Source organism: Aplysia californica, unplaced genomic scaffold, assembly GCF_000002075.1.
Source record: "Aplysia californica isolate F4 #8 unplaced genomic scaffold, AplCal3.0 scaffold00432, whole genome shotgun sequence".
NCBI lineage: Eukaryota > Metazoa > Mollusca > Gastropoda > Aplysiida > Aplysiidae > Aplysia > Aplysia californica.
Window position 1 is genome coordinate 167,403 of NW_004797702.1, and position 19,250 is coordinate 186,652.

Sequence of the window (19,250 nt, forward strand, 5' to 3'; positions counted from 1 at the left end):
ATTTTAGAGAAGAAAATTTTTCGGTCGCTACCCGGATTCGAACCCGGGACCTTTGAATGAGAGGCCAACACCTTAACCTCTAGGCCACGTGAGCCCCCACCTATTTGTCTACACATGCTTGAAATGTTGCTTCTAAAATCTAATGTCTTCAGGAGCTGTTTCAGGTATCAGTTCACTGTGTTTAGTATAGGCTGGCATTTCGAAACACTGAAACAAGAGCCCCTAACCTTCTTTACACATCAGAAGAAGATGACAAAACCACAAGTGTGAGGCATCATTGAGTAATCAGGCGCTCCTCCCAAAAATGAAATTGAAGAAACCAACATTTTTCTGGCCGCTGGGTAATTTTTTTCAAACTTTCTTTTTTTGGCCCACACTTTTCTTGTCCATTCAAAAACAGATCTTTGTGGGAATTTTACTATAAAAAACTTTGATTACAAGCACCAAAAATGTACGTTTGCAGTCTTCAAGGACATTCAAACTTTGGAAGTAGATATCTAATTAAACTTTCTGACACCAGGCAACCCCCACCTCCTTCAATAACAAATATCTCAACCTCTATTCAAAATAGATGGGTATTTTTTTTCACCAAAAGCAAAAAAAAAAAAAAATGGCCAAGCTTTAAGATGATACCAATAACTCCAGATGCCTAACAATTGACGAGCGCCTGATTCCACCGCATTGTGACACAAATATCTCACATGTTTGATGTAGACGACCGTTCCAGAAGTTTCCACCATCGGACTCTTCTTGTAGTGCTCCACAAGCTCTGACAATGAGGGGAACATCTCACCGCCTCCCACGTCGTATTTGCCATTCTGAGGAGAAAAAACAAGAAGGCTTTATCAGACCTGTCAACCCCTCAATGACTACAAAAAAGGGAGGAATTCCGTAATGAGAAAACCACAATGAAACAGAGTAGAATAGAGGGTTAGGGTTAGGCTTACGGTTTGGGGTAAGGGTAGGGGTAGGGGTAGGGGTAAGGGTAGGGGTAGGGGTAGGGGTAAGGGTAAGGGTAGGGGTAGGGGTAGGGGTAGGAGTAGGGGTGAAGGGGTAGGGGTTGGGGTAGGGGTAAGGGTAGGGTCAGGGTTAAAGTTAGTTAGGGTTAGGTCTCTTCTTTATTGTGTTTGTTTTGGTGCTCGCTTGTTATGGAAGTCCTTCCAAAAATAGGAGTCTTCCTCAGAATCTTCACAAAAAATCGGAGTTTGGAGAGAGGAAAAATCAGAGCCTCCAGAACCCCAGTAAATTCAGATTAAGTTACCAACCCATTGTGACAAATAAATGTGTATTGTAAATACAAGCAAATAAACACAAATAGAAATGTGTATTTTCACCTCATTTATGAAAAGTCACACAAATATTGCTCATAAACACACAAAAATCTGTGCATTTTCACATTATTTACAATCAGTCAAGCAAATATTGCAAACAAACACCTTATTTTCTTCCTACTTTTAACTGAAAGTATAATGAGTGCCCAAATACTGGTTCTGATCAAATAGCTCTCATTTTCTTACATTTTTTCAAAACTTATACAAAGGGCAAGTACTATTTAGTTTTAGTAAGTGTTCAACGGCACTTGCAACACAATAAGGTCATATAAGTGCCGATGGCAAGTACTTGTAGAATGATGCTGACAATGTCTCACCCTACCCTCCCCCACATTGTACTTTGGGATAGGCCAGGGCAAGATCGACGGCAAAAAGACTCGAGGCCTTGATTCCAAAACTGAAAAGAATCGAGGAATCGAGTCCGATTTTCGAGTTTGGAAGCTGCTTCAAGTGGGCTGTTTAGAGGTCATGACTTGAACACTGCTAAAAATAGCTCTTAAGATCGAGACCTCGAGTCTCGAGTTTGACAGATGTGGCTGGCTAAGCCTGCGCGCGTGCCAAGAGAAAGGGGAAGTGAATTATATAATTTGGGATGGGCGGGGGTGGGGCAACAACATTCAAAGTAGCAGTAGCCTATGTGCAGCGTGGGCTACACGGTAGACACGACAAGTAGGCCTAGGCCTAGTTTAGCATTCACTCATAGCGGGGAAGAGGAAGAGGAAGAGGAAGAGGAAGGTGGGATGGGGTGGGGGGGGGTGGAGGGGTTGCGTTACACTAGGCCTACGAAAGTTCGTCCCGGGACAGACTCGTCTGACGTTTGAAACCTTTGAACTTGAGTGTAATGTACCGCACCTATTATTGAGACGAGACATTTTTGTTGCATTGAGTCCCGAGAAGTTGTGAATTGCTACAACATCGGTGGGACAGTATGACCTAATACTGTTTTCTCTTTCTCTTTTGTCTAATATGAAGCAACAGAGCACAGGCACATGCAACCTCGATTCATCCACCTTGAAGACACAGTCTTGAATCTACATGTATCAAGGCCTAGTGTACGCCAAATTCAAATAGTGAAAAAAAAAACATAAGTAAACAAAACTCACAAAAATTAATTTAACTTGGTAATCGGGCCTTAAATTGGGTTCCCCCCGTAATTTTTGCAAATTTTGGGTCGCTGATCACGAAAATCTTATTATTTCTCAAATTTAGCCAATATTTAAGAAATTTTTGGAATGCATTTTTAACTCCACCTAGGCCAACATCAGAGAAGCCGCCTTATGCACCAGATCAGTCCTGTCCTGGTGCGGTGTCTGTTTTGAAGCAAAAAACTCGACTGTGGGATGGGACAGCCCTTGGCCTATCCCACGACATGACTGTAATAGTGCGGTAGAGATTTAGATTCTTGCCTCGATTCTCAGAGTCTAGGCTGGGAACAAGGCTAAAAAAAAAAGGAGACGGGAGGCATCGACCCTGGGCGGACTCGAAGCTTAGAGTCTTTGAACAAGATCGATTCTTTGAGTCCTCATTTGGACTCGAAAGAATCGACCCCAGAGTCGATCTTGCCCTGGTCTACTTTGGGAAAAAGAATTAGAATGAGCGATCATATTTGTTCCCCACCTGGTGTAAACATTTAACATTACTTCAACAACGTACCTGACATCTAATCTTTACATGGGTCACTCGCTCTTCGCACTTGACTGAGATGACGAAATCTCCGGGCTTACTTTGACTTTCTCGCACCAAGAAGCTGGAGTTCTTGCCCTTGTCAAGGAGGAGCCGCTCCGCCTCCCGGCCAGTGAGATGCCCGTGAAACCATCTGAAAGGGCAATGAAAATATCCATGTAGTATCCAAATCAGGAGACAATAAGAAATATAAATGAAACCACTAATGAGAAATCCCATTCGCCAAAACATTATTCAGGACACCATATGAAACTTCAATTAAGAACAATAATCCTCATCTGAGAACCATATGAAATGGCAATGAAAAGATAATATGTTCATGAACATGAAAACACTAACGAGAAATCCCATTTCCCAAACCGAATTATAAGAACATTTTTAAAAAACAAAAAACAATGAAATATCCTCCTCTGGAAACCATGTGAAAAGGCAATGAAAAGAGAAAAGATATAATTATGAATATGAAAACACTAATGACATATCCCTTCTTGAACATATGTTGACGGTGTTATGCTCTCATAGGGTAACTAGAATAAATAGATTATAGGTCAGTCACTCTTTCTATTTTCTGAAACCATTGCAGGCCAAGGTCTTCAACAAAGTACAGTGGGATTATTTTTTTTGCGTCTTCCGCCCTCATCATGTAAACCAGAAGAGTTTTTTTGCTCCTTGAAAAAAGTTAACCCTCAGTTTGCTGTCCCATCAATAGAGGGTAGTGAAGGAGCTTCATCTGCTAACCTCATCCCCTCCCTTTAATGCTCTGGTGGGTACGAAGATAAGCAGCAAAGAATGGCATAAGTAAAAGTGATCCGAGGAGATACTTTACTTCTACCCCATTAACAAAACTTCACTTTTCACATCACCTCACCTACTTAGTGCAAGAACGTCATATGTCACTTTTTTTAAAGACGTACAGCCGAGTCTTACACTAAGCAGTCAACATGTCTTTTCACTCCCTTAGGTAAAGGTTCCCCGACAAGGGGATGCATGAACCCCGAAGGAGTGTGCTAGGCCATGATAAGATAAGATAAGATAAGATAAAATAAGACAAAATAAGATAAAATAAGATGAGATAAGATGAGATGAGATGAGATAAGATAAGATAAGATAAGATAAGATAAGATAAGATAAGATCAAATAAGATCAAATAAGATACATCTTTATTGCCCAGATCTTGGCACATTGCTTTGGCATTACACACACATGCACACATATGCACGTTCATGTGCACACCTATACAGTATAACACAGACAGCTCGAATTCGTCAGGACCAGCCTCTGTGGTTCAAGGGACCCAGAGTTCGACGGATGTGTGATTTCGAGTTTTCTGTGTTCGACCTATCCATGTTGAACTGTATATATATTCACTCTGTCTGGCACATCCTCTCTTCTACACACATAACCATAATACAAAAGTATGCTGGCACTCACAAACAGGTTTATGGTTGTACGCATAATACAAATGAACAATAATTATAAATATTAATAGTGTGAAGCTAGATGCATACTCAGTCAGTCAGGGAGGGAGGGGGGGGGGGAGAGAGAGAGAGAGAGAGAGAGAGAGAGAGAGAGAGAGAGAGAGAGAGAGAGAGAGAGAGAGAGAGACAGAGACAGAGAGACAGAGACAGAGACAGAGAGACAGAGAGACAGAGAGACAGAGAGAGAGAGACAGAGATAGAGAGAGAGACAGAGAGAGAGACAGACAGAGAGAGAGAGGGAGAGAGAGGGAGAGAGAGAGAGAGAGGTTTCTGAAAGTCAAAATTAGAGTATATTATTTGTTGAAAAAAAAAAAGCTCAGTAGCTCAACTGGTATAGTGTTTGCCTGTCAACCCAGAGGGCGCATTTCAATCCCCGTCAACATCGAGTGTTTTCATCTCATTTTTACACCCCCTGACCCTAGTATAGGTATGACAGAGCACCTTGTCTTTTTGAATAAGGAGGAAAAATTTCAAAGGTCCCAAGCAGAAATTAGGCATATTAATGAACCCTTGGTGGTTCTAAAATTGCAAACAGTTGGCACTTCCGACAGTCATCTGGACAAAATTCAAAACCAATTCCTACCTAAAACTGATCCTACGCTAGTCTTCTTCTTCTTTTTCTTCTCCTTCTTCTTTTTCTTCTCCTTCTTCTTTTCCTCTTCTTCTCTTCTTCTTTTTGATCGCATCACACTTAAAGTTCTGTATCTATAATTTGCTATGCCTTCCTGCTCAGTTCTGCTGGCCTGTGAAACTGTAAAAATTCAGAGTATCTTCACAAACGGCACGCGCCTGCCAGCAAAGAAAGAGACAATTGTTTGTCCTATGTACATAAAATGGCCACGTACTCCAAAATCAAGTGCATTTTGAGAAGAAGATCTTACAGTCAGTTACTGAGTTCTAGCAGGGGTACCAGATGAAAACTCCCTGGGGATTCAAAATGACCTCTGACATCCAGAGGAAATTCAAGAGGAGAATTTAAGGAGCACAGGAGGCCATCAACAATGCCCCTCCAAAGATGTTTGTTTTGTAAATCTTTTTCAAATTGTGTCCAAGTTTTGCCCAGTTTCTCATTGCCTCCCTCCATCCTTCTCTCGTTGCGTACAAGTTTTGCCCAGTTTCTCATTGCCTGCCTCCATCCTTCTCTCATTGCGTACAAGTTTTGCCCAGTTTCTCATTGCCTGCCTCCATCCTTCTCTCGTTGCGTACAAGTTTTGCCCAGTTTCTCATTGCCTGCCTCCATCCTTCTCTCGTTGCGTACAAGTTTTGACCAGTTTCTCATTGCCTGCCTCCATCCTTCTCTCGTTGCGTACAAGTTTTGACCAGTTTCTCATTGCCTGCCTCCATCCTTTTCTCGTTGCGTACAAGTTTTGACCAGTTTCTCGCCGCCTGCCTCCATATTCTCTGTGTCACGTCCTTTTCCACCTTTCATTGTCAGCCTTCTCCAACAGTGCCTTTGTGCTCACAAAACTCGAACAATTTAAGGTCAAAAATCTTATTCAAGAAAGTATGATTTGTGAGACAGCGTGGTGACATCAGGCCCTCGTCAAAATGATGAAAGTCAAGAAACTGGCATTTTTCTGAAGGTGTGTGAATTTTTTATCGAAGTTTTGTTTTTTTGGCTCAACACCCTTCGTGCCCATAATTAAAGAGCGCATTTCTGTGTGGATTTTACTGAAAGATGTGGATTAGAGGCATAAATGATGTAAATTTTCAATTTCCACAGACTCAAGTAAGGGGCTGTACAAATATAATCTTACACCTTTTTAAGACTTTTTTACCCCCCCCCCCCCTTCTTACACTTTTCTTACATTTGCCTCCAACCCCCCCCCGTAATATTACATTATTCGCTTACAATACTAATAATATGACATTTATATCACGCAAATCAGTGTTACAATCATTGTTCCATGCGCTTTACATAATTAAATATTCATTAAGAATATGCATATGTTCCGCACAATTTACAGATTGCGCCTTAAGACTGCGCATTCTAACGACGTATAATTGCGATCTTAAGATTGGGCTGCACATTTTAACGATCGTATAATTCACTTCCATCTTTATTCTTTTACTCACACCAAGGAACATTCACGTATATTTTCAAAAGCGCAAAAATATTAACATTAAAATTTAAATTAGATATGAAACTGAAGACCTCACAAGAAAGATACAATTGTATAATCGTTAAAACGTGCAGCGCAATCTTGAAATAGCTCCACATTCTTAAGATTGCCATGCAATTATACGATCGTTAAAACGTGCAGCGCGATCTAAGATCGGTAAATTTCGCGGAACACATACACAGATATCATACGTATGCACATAATAATATGCAGTTCTACATTTACTTAAAAATAACAGAGTAGATCCTTAAAGGAAATTATTGAAGACACTCTTTCTTACTAATAAGGAAAAAATGAGACTCATGTCAATTTCAATAGCGCCTTAATTACAAATAAAACAAACTACAGTGGAATTCAGGACCGAAAAAAAAGTGCTGACTTTGAGCAAGGTTGACTTTATCCATTGTACTACTCACCATTGAAAATTGAAGATGACAGCTACAAAATTACAAAGTACCTGGTAACAAGATGTTAGCTCAATTTCAGTGAGTATAATTCTGAAGTTGTCACCAAAACAAGAGATAATGGGTGAACAAAGTAATTGGAGGTGCGTACACCACTAGTTCAGGACCTAAATATCTCTTCTTAAATTAAATGAATTCATCTTGGGATTTAGCCCCAAATTGTTGACTTTACGCAATGTCAACACTCAAGCAGTTGACTGTACATCTATCAGAAACACAATTACTTAAACAAAGAAGGTAAGAAACGGGACCACAGTGAGGTGTTGACAGTAAGCAAGAGTTGACTTTATCAGGATTCCACTGTATCTGTTATTATTGATCATTATGCTTAAAACAAAAAGTGAAATAACTTATCATCAACAAAGGCAGCGTTCATCATTTTGTCAAAAATATTTTTTAAAACAGGGGCATCTGCAGAGCTGTCTTCCAAATATGGGTCCTGCTCCAATTTCCTGCTCTGTCTCTTCTTCCTCCACCTCCATTTTTCCTGTGTAAAGCCCTGTGCCTCTTCAATGCTGCAATACTTGGAAAATATTTTCCACATTCCGTGTGGCCTCTGCACACCACGCAGCCTTTCTTGACTAAGGCCACCCTTTTCCTCCTTATTTTTTCACATCACAAAAGTGTAATATAACATTGGTTCAAGACCCCCCCCCCCCTTCCTTAAGGTGTAAGATTATATTTGAACAGCCCCTAAGAAAATAACTCAAATTTGGCGGCAATTTTCTTGCTAATTTTACCTCTGAAACGAGGTGACTCCCACCTCCTTCAATCGCCAATATCTTGACTTGTATCCAAGGTAAATGGATATGTTTTTCATCACAAGCAAGGCAAATGGACAGGCTTTAAGATGATACCAATAACCGCATATGCCCCAAAATAGAAAAGCGCCTGATTCCACCGTGTCATGACACATTTAGTTTTTTGCAGTTACACCAAGAATGTGCGGTTCAATTTCTGTGTCTACCTTTTTTTTTACTATGTTCTACCGCTCGGGGCGGTGCCACTGACTGAAGTGTCTTTAGGCCATTCCCAAAGGGGGGACATTTCTCGTTCTAATGCACAGTAGAAATGTAAATGGGCTGATCCAACAATGTCATGCTCATAACTGTGCCTGAACTACAACAAGGAACTGCTGCTTTTCCTTTCCTAATCCTTACTATCGTCATTTTTCTCTACTTCTTTTGTATGTTTGTCACACTCTTGTGACCCGCTATTTCCGGGGTGCCTTGATAGTCAAAGCAGACTTTGTGCTGTTGAAGCTAGAGAGGTGAGCCGAGTAAGTCTGATTCCCTGTAAGGACTTCTCTGTTGATATCCACACCCTAGCGCTCATATGACCTTATGCAGTTGCGAGCGTCAAAAAACCTCTACTTTAAAAAAAACTACTAAGTTCTGATATCTTGATAATATTTCGTTGGCGAATGTTTAGAACCTCCTCTCGACCTCTTTCGTTATAACCTCCAGATCTCTGCTCCATAAAGTAGAAAAGATTTCATACTGTTCCTAAGCCATCTGATCACACCTTTTTCTTCTTCAGATCTGAAACAGACATCGGCCATCATGGATTGCCATAGATTCTCCCCTCGCACGCTCTCAAGCAGCTTTCACAATTCTGGTCTTTTCCCTTTGCCCATCATTTCTGTGCTTGGTTCATGCCTAGTCAAAAAAAAGTGGCAAAGCAAACCCTTAAGAGGACGCTGTCCCTCCACCTAGCCCCACACGCTCCCACTGGAGATCAGGAAGTCAGCTAACCACGCGCCACTTCACAGTCAAGAGCTCATTGGCAGTTTGACCAGGACGTAAACACAATGAATGTTTATGAAGCAATTTGTAACAAAATACACCACATTCAAAAAATCTAAAATGTCAATAAAAATTGACTTCTTGACAAGTTAATGGAGAAACAAGAATTGACTTCTTGACAATTATACCATCAATGTAAATTTACTCTGAATATAATTTTTTTAAACTAAGTAGCATTGCTCCTGGAGTATTGATGAATAAGTGTCTAGCAAGCCCATAAGGAATTATAACATCCACACATCAGCAACATGAATAAAGAGAGCTCCTACAGCTGGATAGAAAAAAAGACCCTTTGTAGACACATGGAGATTTGTCAATATATATATCCTTTTCAGGTTCCCAGGAAATCACCTGCCTGAAGATGATCATGAAGATCCATTGGCCAGACACTATCGGAAATGGAGTATGTAGACTCAGAAAGCCAACCCATAATGTGACAAGACAAAGCCTAAGATGGAACCTCCTGGGGAGGAGAAAGAAAGGAAGGCCGAGATAAACGTCGGAGAGAGTTCTAGAGGCAGATCTCAGGCATATGGGACACAGCTGGCTGGAGGTGGAGAAGATTGCCAAGAACAGAGACAGTTGGGGAGCCCTTCTTGGTAGACTATACGCAATACCAGGGTGAAAGAAGCGAATGAGGAAGTCACCTCTTCATGAGTCACATTTGAGTAACCATATTCGCAAAAACAGAGAATGGTGAAATTTTGTTTTCCAACGCCACACTTTTCTAGAAAAACTTACATATGAGTCACACAACACTTACTGAACAATAGAACAATAACAGCCAGACTAGGCACTAAACCAAAGTGGTTCTGAATCATTTATGGCTATTTCCATTTGGACTTTTTTCCTTTGTTTCTAATTCCTCATTTCCACAACCGAATATCTCTCATGACTTCAAAAGTAATGAACAACAGAACATATCAAGCCAGTTACTCTTTGGCCAAAAAAAATCCATTTAATCATTTAATGTACTAGAGTGTGTGAGTGTGTGTGTGTGGGGGGGGGGGGGGGGGGCATTTGTTTTTCTTTAACGTAGATTTTTTACACCACCATCAACGCAAGCCAGATCATTCATGAAGTGGGCTTCAACCCTGCCTGTCAGTGTCAGGGCCCAGCTAACTTGGGCTGAGAGGGCTACAAAATCCAGGCAGAAAGACCAAAGTACATGATAAAAGGCTTCCCACATGGGAATCAAACTCATAACTTCTTTGTGAGACTATAAAGCACCTAACCACTACGTCACAGATGCCAATGAAGATTGAGTTACTGGCCTTAAAAACTTTTATGTGGAACTTTTTTTTCTGACGTAGCATTGTAGAACTTGATTTAGTAGGTACCACTCTGCTGCTATATCGATATTTACTTTCTTTCCTTCTAGAAATTCTCAACAGGACGTTGGGGGGAGGGGGGCTATTGTGTGGTGAAAGTGGAAAATAGCAATTGTTAGTGTTTTACACCCCAAATCGACACACTTTTGATCTTTTAGGAAGTTGGCTAGTATAGTAGTATAAGGTTTTACGGCGCTCGCAACTGCTAAGGTCATATGAGCGCGCGAAACACAAGTTGTTCACCTCTGCGAGCTGCTCTGACCCTACCTGTCAGGGCCAAACTGGGTAGAAGGAAAAAAAACCCAGCATCCCAGCCAACAGAGAGAGATACTTGCTTTAAACTTCCCCACTCGAGAATGGATTCACGTCTTCTGTGCACCCCGTGCACAACAAAGAGGTTAAAACAGCTACACCACAGAGGAGGATAGCAACCACAGAATAAGAGGGGAGTGTAGGGGCAGTGAGGGGAAGGAGGATAGCACCAAAAGGTACAGGATGAGAACCAAAAGAGCAACTTATCTTTATATTTATCAAGAAGACAGCTGGTTAATTGAAAATGTTTTACATTGTCCCAATGTAGACCAAGTAAGGGGGGGGGGTATGGGAAGGAGCTTGGTGGGGGAAAGGGTGTGGGGACACAGTCTGGGAAAGAGGAAAGAAGACAACAACACAACCAACCTCTCTGGAGTTGGGTCTACAGACGCCATGGGGTACTTGAGTTTGATCACAGCCCCGTTCTTCTCCTTCAGCTGCTCCTGATTGTCCATGTAGTACTGGATGAGCTCCGCCAGTGTGGCAAATGTCTCACCCCCATACAGATCAAAGGAATCTCCTGTGTTCTGGATTTTGATATGAGTAACCTCTCCATTGCGTCTGAAATATGAGCAATATCGTCATGGTCATAACACAATTGCATGAGTCTTTTTTTTTTTCAGATGACTAGTTTTTTTGGTTTAGGGGCATTGTGTAAATCCCCTATTTGTTTTTTACTCGTTTTACGCTAATATCAAAGAAAATGTGTTGGATTCTTAGTTTGCAGTGACCTTCAATAACGAGCTTTTAGATTCTATTAGCCATCCAACTTTAAGAATTCAAAGACCTGAGAAGATAGATTAGAGCAATTTGCTTTTTAGCTTGTTTTAAAGGTGAACAGATGTACATGAACAAGCTATAGTTTGTTTTGAATAGTCTGTGTTTTATGGCACTAGCAACACAATTTGGTAACCCATCAATAACATGTGAACAGAGATATTTGTTTTTGGGTAATGCCCTACTAGAAGTTAAAAGTCACTTCAATTTACGGGTTATCAGAAGTCTATTTTTAGGTAGATAGGACCCTTAATTAGTAGACTGGCGTGAAAGAGAATTTTTAAAGACAACAGCAAACATTGAGTAAAACCACACCATCAATGCCAGAGAAGAAGTGAAAAAAGAGGAGCATCCCAATAAGTAATGGAGTTGTGCCTCCAGTAGGCAGAAAAACAGGACATTTTTAACTATCCAGTTACACCATTAGAGTTCCAATATTCTCCCACCGACTCAGTGTACACAAGAACAAAGTACCTACCTGATGGACAAGGTGTAGGCTCCCTCCGTACTACTCGGCCGTGCTAAGAAACTCCAGTCCTGGCCCTTCTCCATCAGCAGCCTCTCCGCCTGCTGGCCGCTGATGTTGGGGTGGAACCATCTAATAACACCCAGGATATTTTTTGTTAGAAAAATTGACAGAGAAATTCTAATTTCACAAAAATCCATGGCCCTTTCATCAACCACAATAGCTAAAGATTTTTTAAAAAGGATGTTCTTAAATACATTCGTTCCACAGTTAAAGAGTGTCTCAAAGATAATCATATGTGAAGGGTGCTGACTAAATGAGTTACTTCTTGGATTCGAGCCCTATGGAAATCGCTACATCACGCTTATAGGAGAAGTTTTGCAATTTATATAAGAAATAATATAAGGCATGTTATACTTAAAGAATATGACATCAATAGAAAATCTACAAATTTAACCCTCGTGTCGATTTTTGGCTAATGTCTCCATTTGTGGATTATGAGAAGTAACTCATTTTGTCAGCACGCCTCACATATATTTATGTCCATACGCTGTTTGCTAAATTCATAACTGATGTTAGCACTTTTGAGCCTTAAAGTTCAGATCAATTTTACCCTATAATTTTGGGGAAAACTATTAATGGCCAAGACTGCTTATTATTATTGTAAAGAATAAAACAGCACAAAATTTGGTTGAATACATACTTAAGTTGCTTTTAGTTTTTTTATCATACAAACACCCATCCTTTTATTCTGACAGAAAATGTTTAAAAGCTTTTTATTCATCAATCCTTAAAACCTAAAAATGAAGGTGATAGTCCTAATTAGAACCATAAATTGTTTGTTTTTTTACATATAATAAATAAGGAAATAAATTCTTAAAATTTGACAGCAAAGTGCTCAAAATTGAACGTCAAATTGGCTACTTCAAAATATTGTTAATATAAAGCATGCAATTGAATGTTGAAACTATACACAATTTTTTAAACCTCAAAACAATAACAAAAAAGCATAGACAGTTTTGTTTTTTATATATTCTAACTATACCATTTTTCAATAATCAAAGTAAAGGATGCCTAGAGATTAATTGAAAAATATAAAAGTAATCAACTTCTGAGTGAACACTGCATAAAAATTATTTTAAGCATGGATTCTTTTACCTGGAATTGGCCTTAACAGATTCACCAAAGCAGAAAAAGTTAAATAAGACAAAAGCAAAATTTTTTATATTTTAATTGATCATTGGCACATAATTTATAAACAATGAAACTTCAGACTCAGAGTGTTATCAGCTCCATTTTAATTCTTTAGCAGCTGTTATTTGATCATTTTCACATCAAATACAGAGCAAAAGTTAACTAGGCTATATGTCGGTCAATATCAGTTATAATTATATATGAAAGAAATTTCAAAACTGAGTTAATATTATTTTTAAAAACTATCAACTTTTCCCTACAATTTAAAACAAGAATAAAGTAAATGTGATCAGATTTGATGAAAATACATGCGAGGTGAGGAAAAACGAAAAGGAGAAAATGGCATCCAAAGTCGAGCAACATGTTTCCAGAGCAATGGGGGTCTTAGAATTGAGACAGAGACTTGAAATTTAACAGTTATCTCGGCTATGCCACGACGAGGTAACATACAAAAGTAGAAAAATATTCATTCACAGAGAAAAAACTTAAGGACAAAACAAAATTTTCACGAGAATGGACTTCACATCAAATGCAGCAAAATATTAGCATTATACTAGGTACCAGATACTAAATTTTCAAAGTGGCTGTATGTCAGATTCATCTGTTTCATATGGTCCCCACTGCGAGCGAGTCGGCTCTATACTATAGTATACTGAGTGCTTCCCTGAGTTTTGCGGAAGGATTCATGCAAAATAATTCACAGCCGATGACTTTATTCTAATAAAAAAAGAACTGTTCTTTCCATTGGTACCTTTTTTAGCCGCTATTTTACACATTTCCTGTTAAAAGTGATCTTTGAAAACTTAAACGTTTTTTTTCACGGTTTTCTATCCAAACGCCAAAGGCCAAAAATAATAACCATGGGAAACCACGCTCAAAGCTGTGTAGTTCTCCGCCAATGAAAAGACGGCACCTAATCATCAATCTTTCTGAAAAGCATTCAAATGCATGGGTGTCAATTTTGAACCGGCAGACTTCGAATTCCGACCGCGAGGGGCTTCCCTTTCCACGGCAATTCTCTTGCTCCAAATAATCGGATATATAAACAACTTACACTATTGTAATGAAGAAAGTCTGAACTTTTTCAAAGTGTTCAGCATTTGGTGTTTCATAGCAAACGAGCAAAGAAACAGAGATCTGAATTACCCCCATTTTACAGAAAGTGATTATTCGGACTCGAGTCCGAATATGAAAAAATGCTTTTTATTCGGACTCTGATTCTTGTCCAGCATGACATCACTTCCGACTTCCTGTGACTCGTGAATCCGGCTTCCTGTCCTGCCTCACTCGTGACTCGCCTCAAGCTGGGTAGAGACCGGGATCACTTCGGACAAAAAGGCGTTTTGTGCAGGAGCCGAGTTTTAATCTTATGATGAATTTGAGGCCGGCCTGAAAAGTTATAGCGCTTCTAATAAATGTTTATTTATCAAGAGGTCATCAGAAGCAATTAAAGATGGCTCGTTAGCATGTGTCGGGGTCGGATGGGCGGCCTGCACACGTGTGGCTGTGTGCGTGTCGGGGAGGGTGGTGGGGGGGGGGGGGCACTATCGGTCCGGGCTTTGAACATCGCATAAGCGTCGGTCTTTTTCCCCCCGGCAACTGATCATTATTACAATAATAAGCTAGTCTTGACGTAGATCTACGTAATGAATTGTGCGCTGGTCTATGAAATCAAAAGTTGCCGAATGCTCAGCTCTACACAGCAACACAACTTTTTCTTGGTAAACAATCGATATGACACAGGCTTGTGTATTTGAACGAATCGGACTTTTTTTTTTTTTTTTTTTACACAGCTCATAATATGCCAGGTGGTCTGCTAATCTTCAATTTTACCTTTTTCTACAACAAAGAAAGTGGGAAACGTAGGGGGGGGGGGGCGTATCAATGAGGCGGCGGGCATTGGATAGGCAGATAAGGTGTGGGGGAAACTAAAAAATGGCGGAAAATTGGAAGCACTGAACGTTAGATCTATAGAACGAAGACACTTCCTTTTTTCCGGACCCGAGCCCGAATAACATTTTTTTCATATTCGGACTCGAGTCCGAATAAGAATTTTTTTTATTCGGACTCGAGTCCGAATATGAAAAAATTTTATTCGGACTCGAGTCCGAATAGGCCACCTCTATTCTCACCCGGGATGAGAATAGTGCAGGCTAGTCTTTTGGCTATTCTCACCCGGTGCGCGTTCACTGTTATAGCCTAGATCTAGGCCAACAAATTTTGCGTTCACCCTAAACCACAGAATTCTGCACTGTGATAACAGAAAAATTGTAGAATTCTGTGACGTGAACAAACGTTCCATTACAACTGTAGCCTACTAAAAGCGTACAATTTTGTATGTGGGCAGTGGAGAGAGAGAGAGAGAAAGAGACAGAGAGAGGAGTAGCGTGAGAACTTCCGGTCAAAACAAAATGGCGACCCGCGTAGTTCTGCTCGATTCGAAAAGTTAAATAGCCGTAGCATCTTTGAAGACAACCAAATTAATTTACTTTTGTGTTTTAACATCATTTTTTAACTTTGTTTTGGTCAATTTGATCGTCCACACCGATAGACAGTATTCAGAAAGAGACAGAGAGAGAGAGAGAGGGGAGGAGTAGATCTTGCGAGAACTTCCGGGCAAAACAAAATGGCGACCCGCGTAGTTCGGCTCGATTCGAACAGTGAAATAGCCATAGCATCTTTGAAGAAAAAAAATTAGCTTACTTTTGTGCTATAACGTAATTTTTTCTTGGCTTTTATCAATTTGATCATCCACACCGATAGACAGTATTCCAAAATGAGGAAAAGCAGGTCTTGTTTCGCACCGGGTGAGAATAGCCTACGCTGGCAAGTCTCACCCGGGGTGAGAGGCAGATCGTTTTTCTATTCTCACCCCGGATGAGAATAGCCACTTCCGTCCGAATAACGACGGCCTTAAGATAAAAATAAACAACTATAATTGACAATAAATATTTTATTTTTATTATCATTTTTCATAATGATAATAAAAATAACTTTCTTTCGCATCTTTATGTTGTATCTTTGTACATGAAATTTAATCACTTGAAAACATACAAAAATATAACATGAGGCACTCTGCCAGTCTTACTGGGTCATCATTCAGCAATTAACTCACTTTTCAATCAGGAGCTTTCCCTTTTCCTTCATCAGAAAATGAATGTTATTTTACATTGTAACAACTAAAATTTAGAAAATGGTAAGAGGACATCTAGATTTATACTTCATAGATCTAGATCTAGATCTAGTGCAGGACAAGATCAAACAAAAGAAAAACACAGTACGTCCACACAAAAATCACTAGATTCTAAGTGCTGAAAAGTGTTCACTCAGACTGTGGCCTACTAGATAACATGATGTCAGGCTACTATAATGTATTGTGTATTCCTTCTTTTATTAAGTTTAGGCTAGAGACATGGAGTGTGATCTGCTTCACACATTCCTACTGTCTTATTATAAGATTTATTAGCCTACACTATTCTAGATTTATATATTATTATAGATCTATATGGCCTACTTTACTTTATGAATTAAATACTAGAATCTAGATCTAGAATCTAGATCTAGATTCTAGATTCTAGGCCTAGATCTATAGAATCTAGATCTAGTGAAAACATGATTCATGTCACCAAACTTACTTTGATTTTGATGAGCTCTGAACAACACCTTCTCCAACTCCAATCGTAATATTGTATTATTTTATAGAGTCTGTTGATAGGCCTAGGCCTAGGCCTATTATTATTATTATTATTATTTATTGCCTATAATAATATAATGTCTCATTTCACTGTGAAGCAACTGTCGGATCCAATGGGCTAATTCTGCTTTGAGATATGTAGATCTAGCTCTAATCACGCATTTCCTTCCTGGTTTACACTGACAGAACTGAAAATAAACATTGACGAGTTACACAGAGACGAGACAGCTAGATCTAGATCTAGATCTAGATCTAATCTCGAAGTTAAATTAGAAGCCCTTGATTGAATCAACTTGAAAAAAGCCATCAAGTTTTCGATATCACACACACAACATTCGTAGACTACGATCTAGAATTTAGATCTAGTTGTGACGAGTATTATTCTTTTCAACTCACCTCCTTGAAGCTGCCATCGTTACGAATTTCGCAGCTTTCTCACAATTTGAATCACATGGAACAAGGTGAAAACAGTTCTTCTAAACACTCGAGTTCACAAATCTCTTCCTCATCCGACTCCTCCGCTATTGTATGACAAATGAAAAGCGGAAGTTATAGTTCCTTTGACCCGTGTTGGCCTCAATTGTAATGGTTTCGTATTATAAAGTAACACACAAATTATGGTCCTATAACTTGCTATCTCTTTCAGCTTGGAAGACTGCCACATGAGATTTCATTATCAGTAAGACTTTTTTTGTTCAAAAGTTATTAAAAGTAAGCTGAACTTACTCCCAAAAAGAAGTAAATTAATCTACAATGTCACAACATTCATCATTCATTATATGAAGAAACGATTTTGCTATAAATAGATTTACTATTTGTTCCTATTTTTAGCATGTCCACAAACCGTAATGAACTATAAAAGCTACCTATAGCTGCACATTCTTTTTATTTACTATTACTTCTACCTGTTTGAACTCTTCCGATTTCAGGTTTGTTGTTTGCGCTGACCTACCATTTGAAAAAGTTTTATAATGTTCTGATTTTTTTCTTTGGTATTGTATCATTAATGCCGCTAGACTGATAACAAGATCTAAAAAACGAGACCATGTCACTCCATTATTAAAAGAACTGCATTGGCTCCCTGTAAAAGAACGAATAATATTTAAAATCTGCGTCATGTGTTTCAAATGTGTAAATAAAACTGCTCCTTTTTATCTACAAGAACTTATCAGTATATATAAACCAGGGAGAAACCTAAGATCATCGAACGATAACACCCTACTTGTGACACCTGTAAAATCATACAAATCATATGGAGAGAGATCTTTCTCATATCTTGGTCCATTTATGTGGAACAGATTGCCCATGAAACTAAGACAAATAAGAACACTTGATAGCTTCAAAAGACATCTTAAACATTTTCTGTTCCTACAGGCCTATCCTTCATAAGCTTTTAACGTTATTTTTCATTGTATTTGTTCTGTTCCTATGACTGGATGAAAATAGTCTGTGTGTGTGTGTGTGTGTGTGTGTGTGTGTGTGTGTGTGTGTGTGTGTGTATGTGTGTGTGTGTGTATGTGTGTGTGTGTGTGCATTAATGTATATTGCTTGAGGAAGTAGTAAGAAAGGTTTTTGAAAAATGGGTATTCCAATGTAAAGCGCATTGAGATTGAGCTACTTTTTTTGGAAATGCGCTATATAAATGTTATATATTATTATTATTATTATTATATTATTATTATTATTATTATTATTATTATTATTATTAATTTATACTAGTAATAAAAGAACCCGTTCTACGAACGGAATAATAATGAAGAAAGTTAAGAAGAGGAAAAAGACTGAAAACAGGAAAGAAACAAAGCACAAATATTTTATTTTGAATTTATCAATGTAGCACCCCCTCTTGGCTACCTCTAGAGGCAAGACTTCTTCTCCCTCTTCGAAGGCGTGGTATTTTCTCCTAAAGTTCCAGCTCAATCACTTTTTTTTTTTTTAAGAGTTAGGCCTACATGCCAATTGTTGCTTCCTAGAAGAACCTAGATCTAATCTAGATTCTAGATCTAGCCTAGACCTCGAAGGATTATAAAGACATAGGCCAATAATTGAAAGAAGGAGCCTTGGCCCATAGATAGATCTAAGTTTAGAAATTCACATTTTTATCAACCGACGGGCGTCACAGATGGCCTAGATTTCTAGATCTATTCACATTAGGAAAAATCCACTTTCAAGAATACTTTCATGATTCTTACTTTCAAGAATACTTTCATGATTGTTGATCTCGATCTAGATTTACCTACAGCCTAGTTCTAGACTCTAGATCTATTCACAGCAGGAAAAAAATCCACGTTCAATACTTTCATCATTCTTGATCTCGATCTAAGATTCTCATAGATCTAGCCTAGATCTAGATCTTAGAATCTATAATGCTCAGCAAGAAAAATCCACCTTCAATATTCAATAGGTTATCGAAATATCACAGATCTAGATTCTACTTTCATTTCGTGATTCTTCTTGATCTCAATTTATCTCGATACATTAAGTAGGCCTACGGTAGGCTAGACTACTCTTTGCTCTTTCGACGACACCCTCCCTGTCACTCTCACCACCCTCCCTCTGTTAGTGCTTTCTGCCCCCCTCTCTCTCTCTCTC

The 19,250-nt window shown here is 39.1% G+C and overlaps 1 protein-coding gene across 1 annotated transcript in view; it reads right to left on the minus strand.

Annotated features, from left to right (window-relative positions):
- Positions 1–17,182, minus strand: part of LOC101863456 (tyrosine-protein phosphatase non-receptor type 11) — a gene marked incomplete in the record, with an annotated part of 31,225 nt that extends 14,043 nt beyond the window's left edge. The window contains 5 exon segments of the mRNA XM_013086069.2: positions 702–818; positions 2,985–3,147; positions 10,894–11,088; positions 11,783–11,902; positions 17,055–17,182. Coding sequence (XP_012941523.1) covers positions 702–818; positions 2,985–3,147; positions 10,894–11,088; positions 11,783–11,902; positions 17,055–17,071 — 612 coding nt within the window.
- Between the last annotated feature and the right edge of the window lie 2,068 nt (positions 17,183–19,250).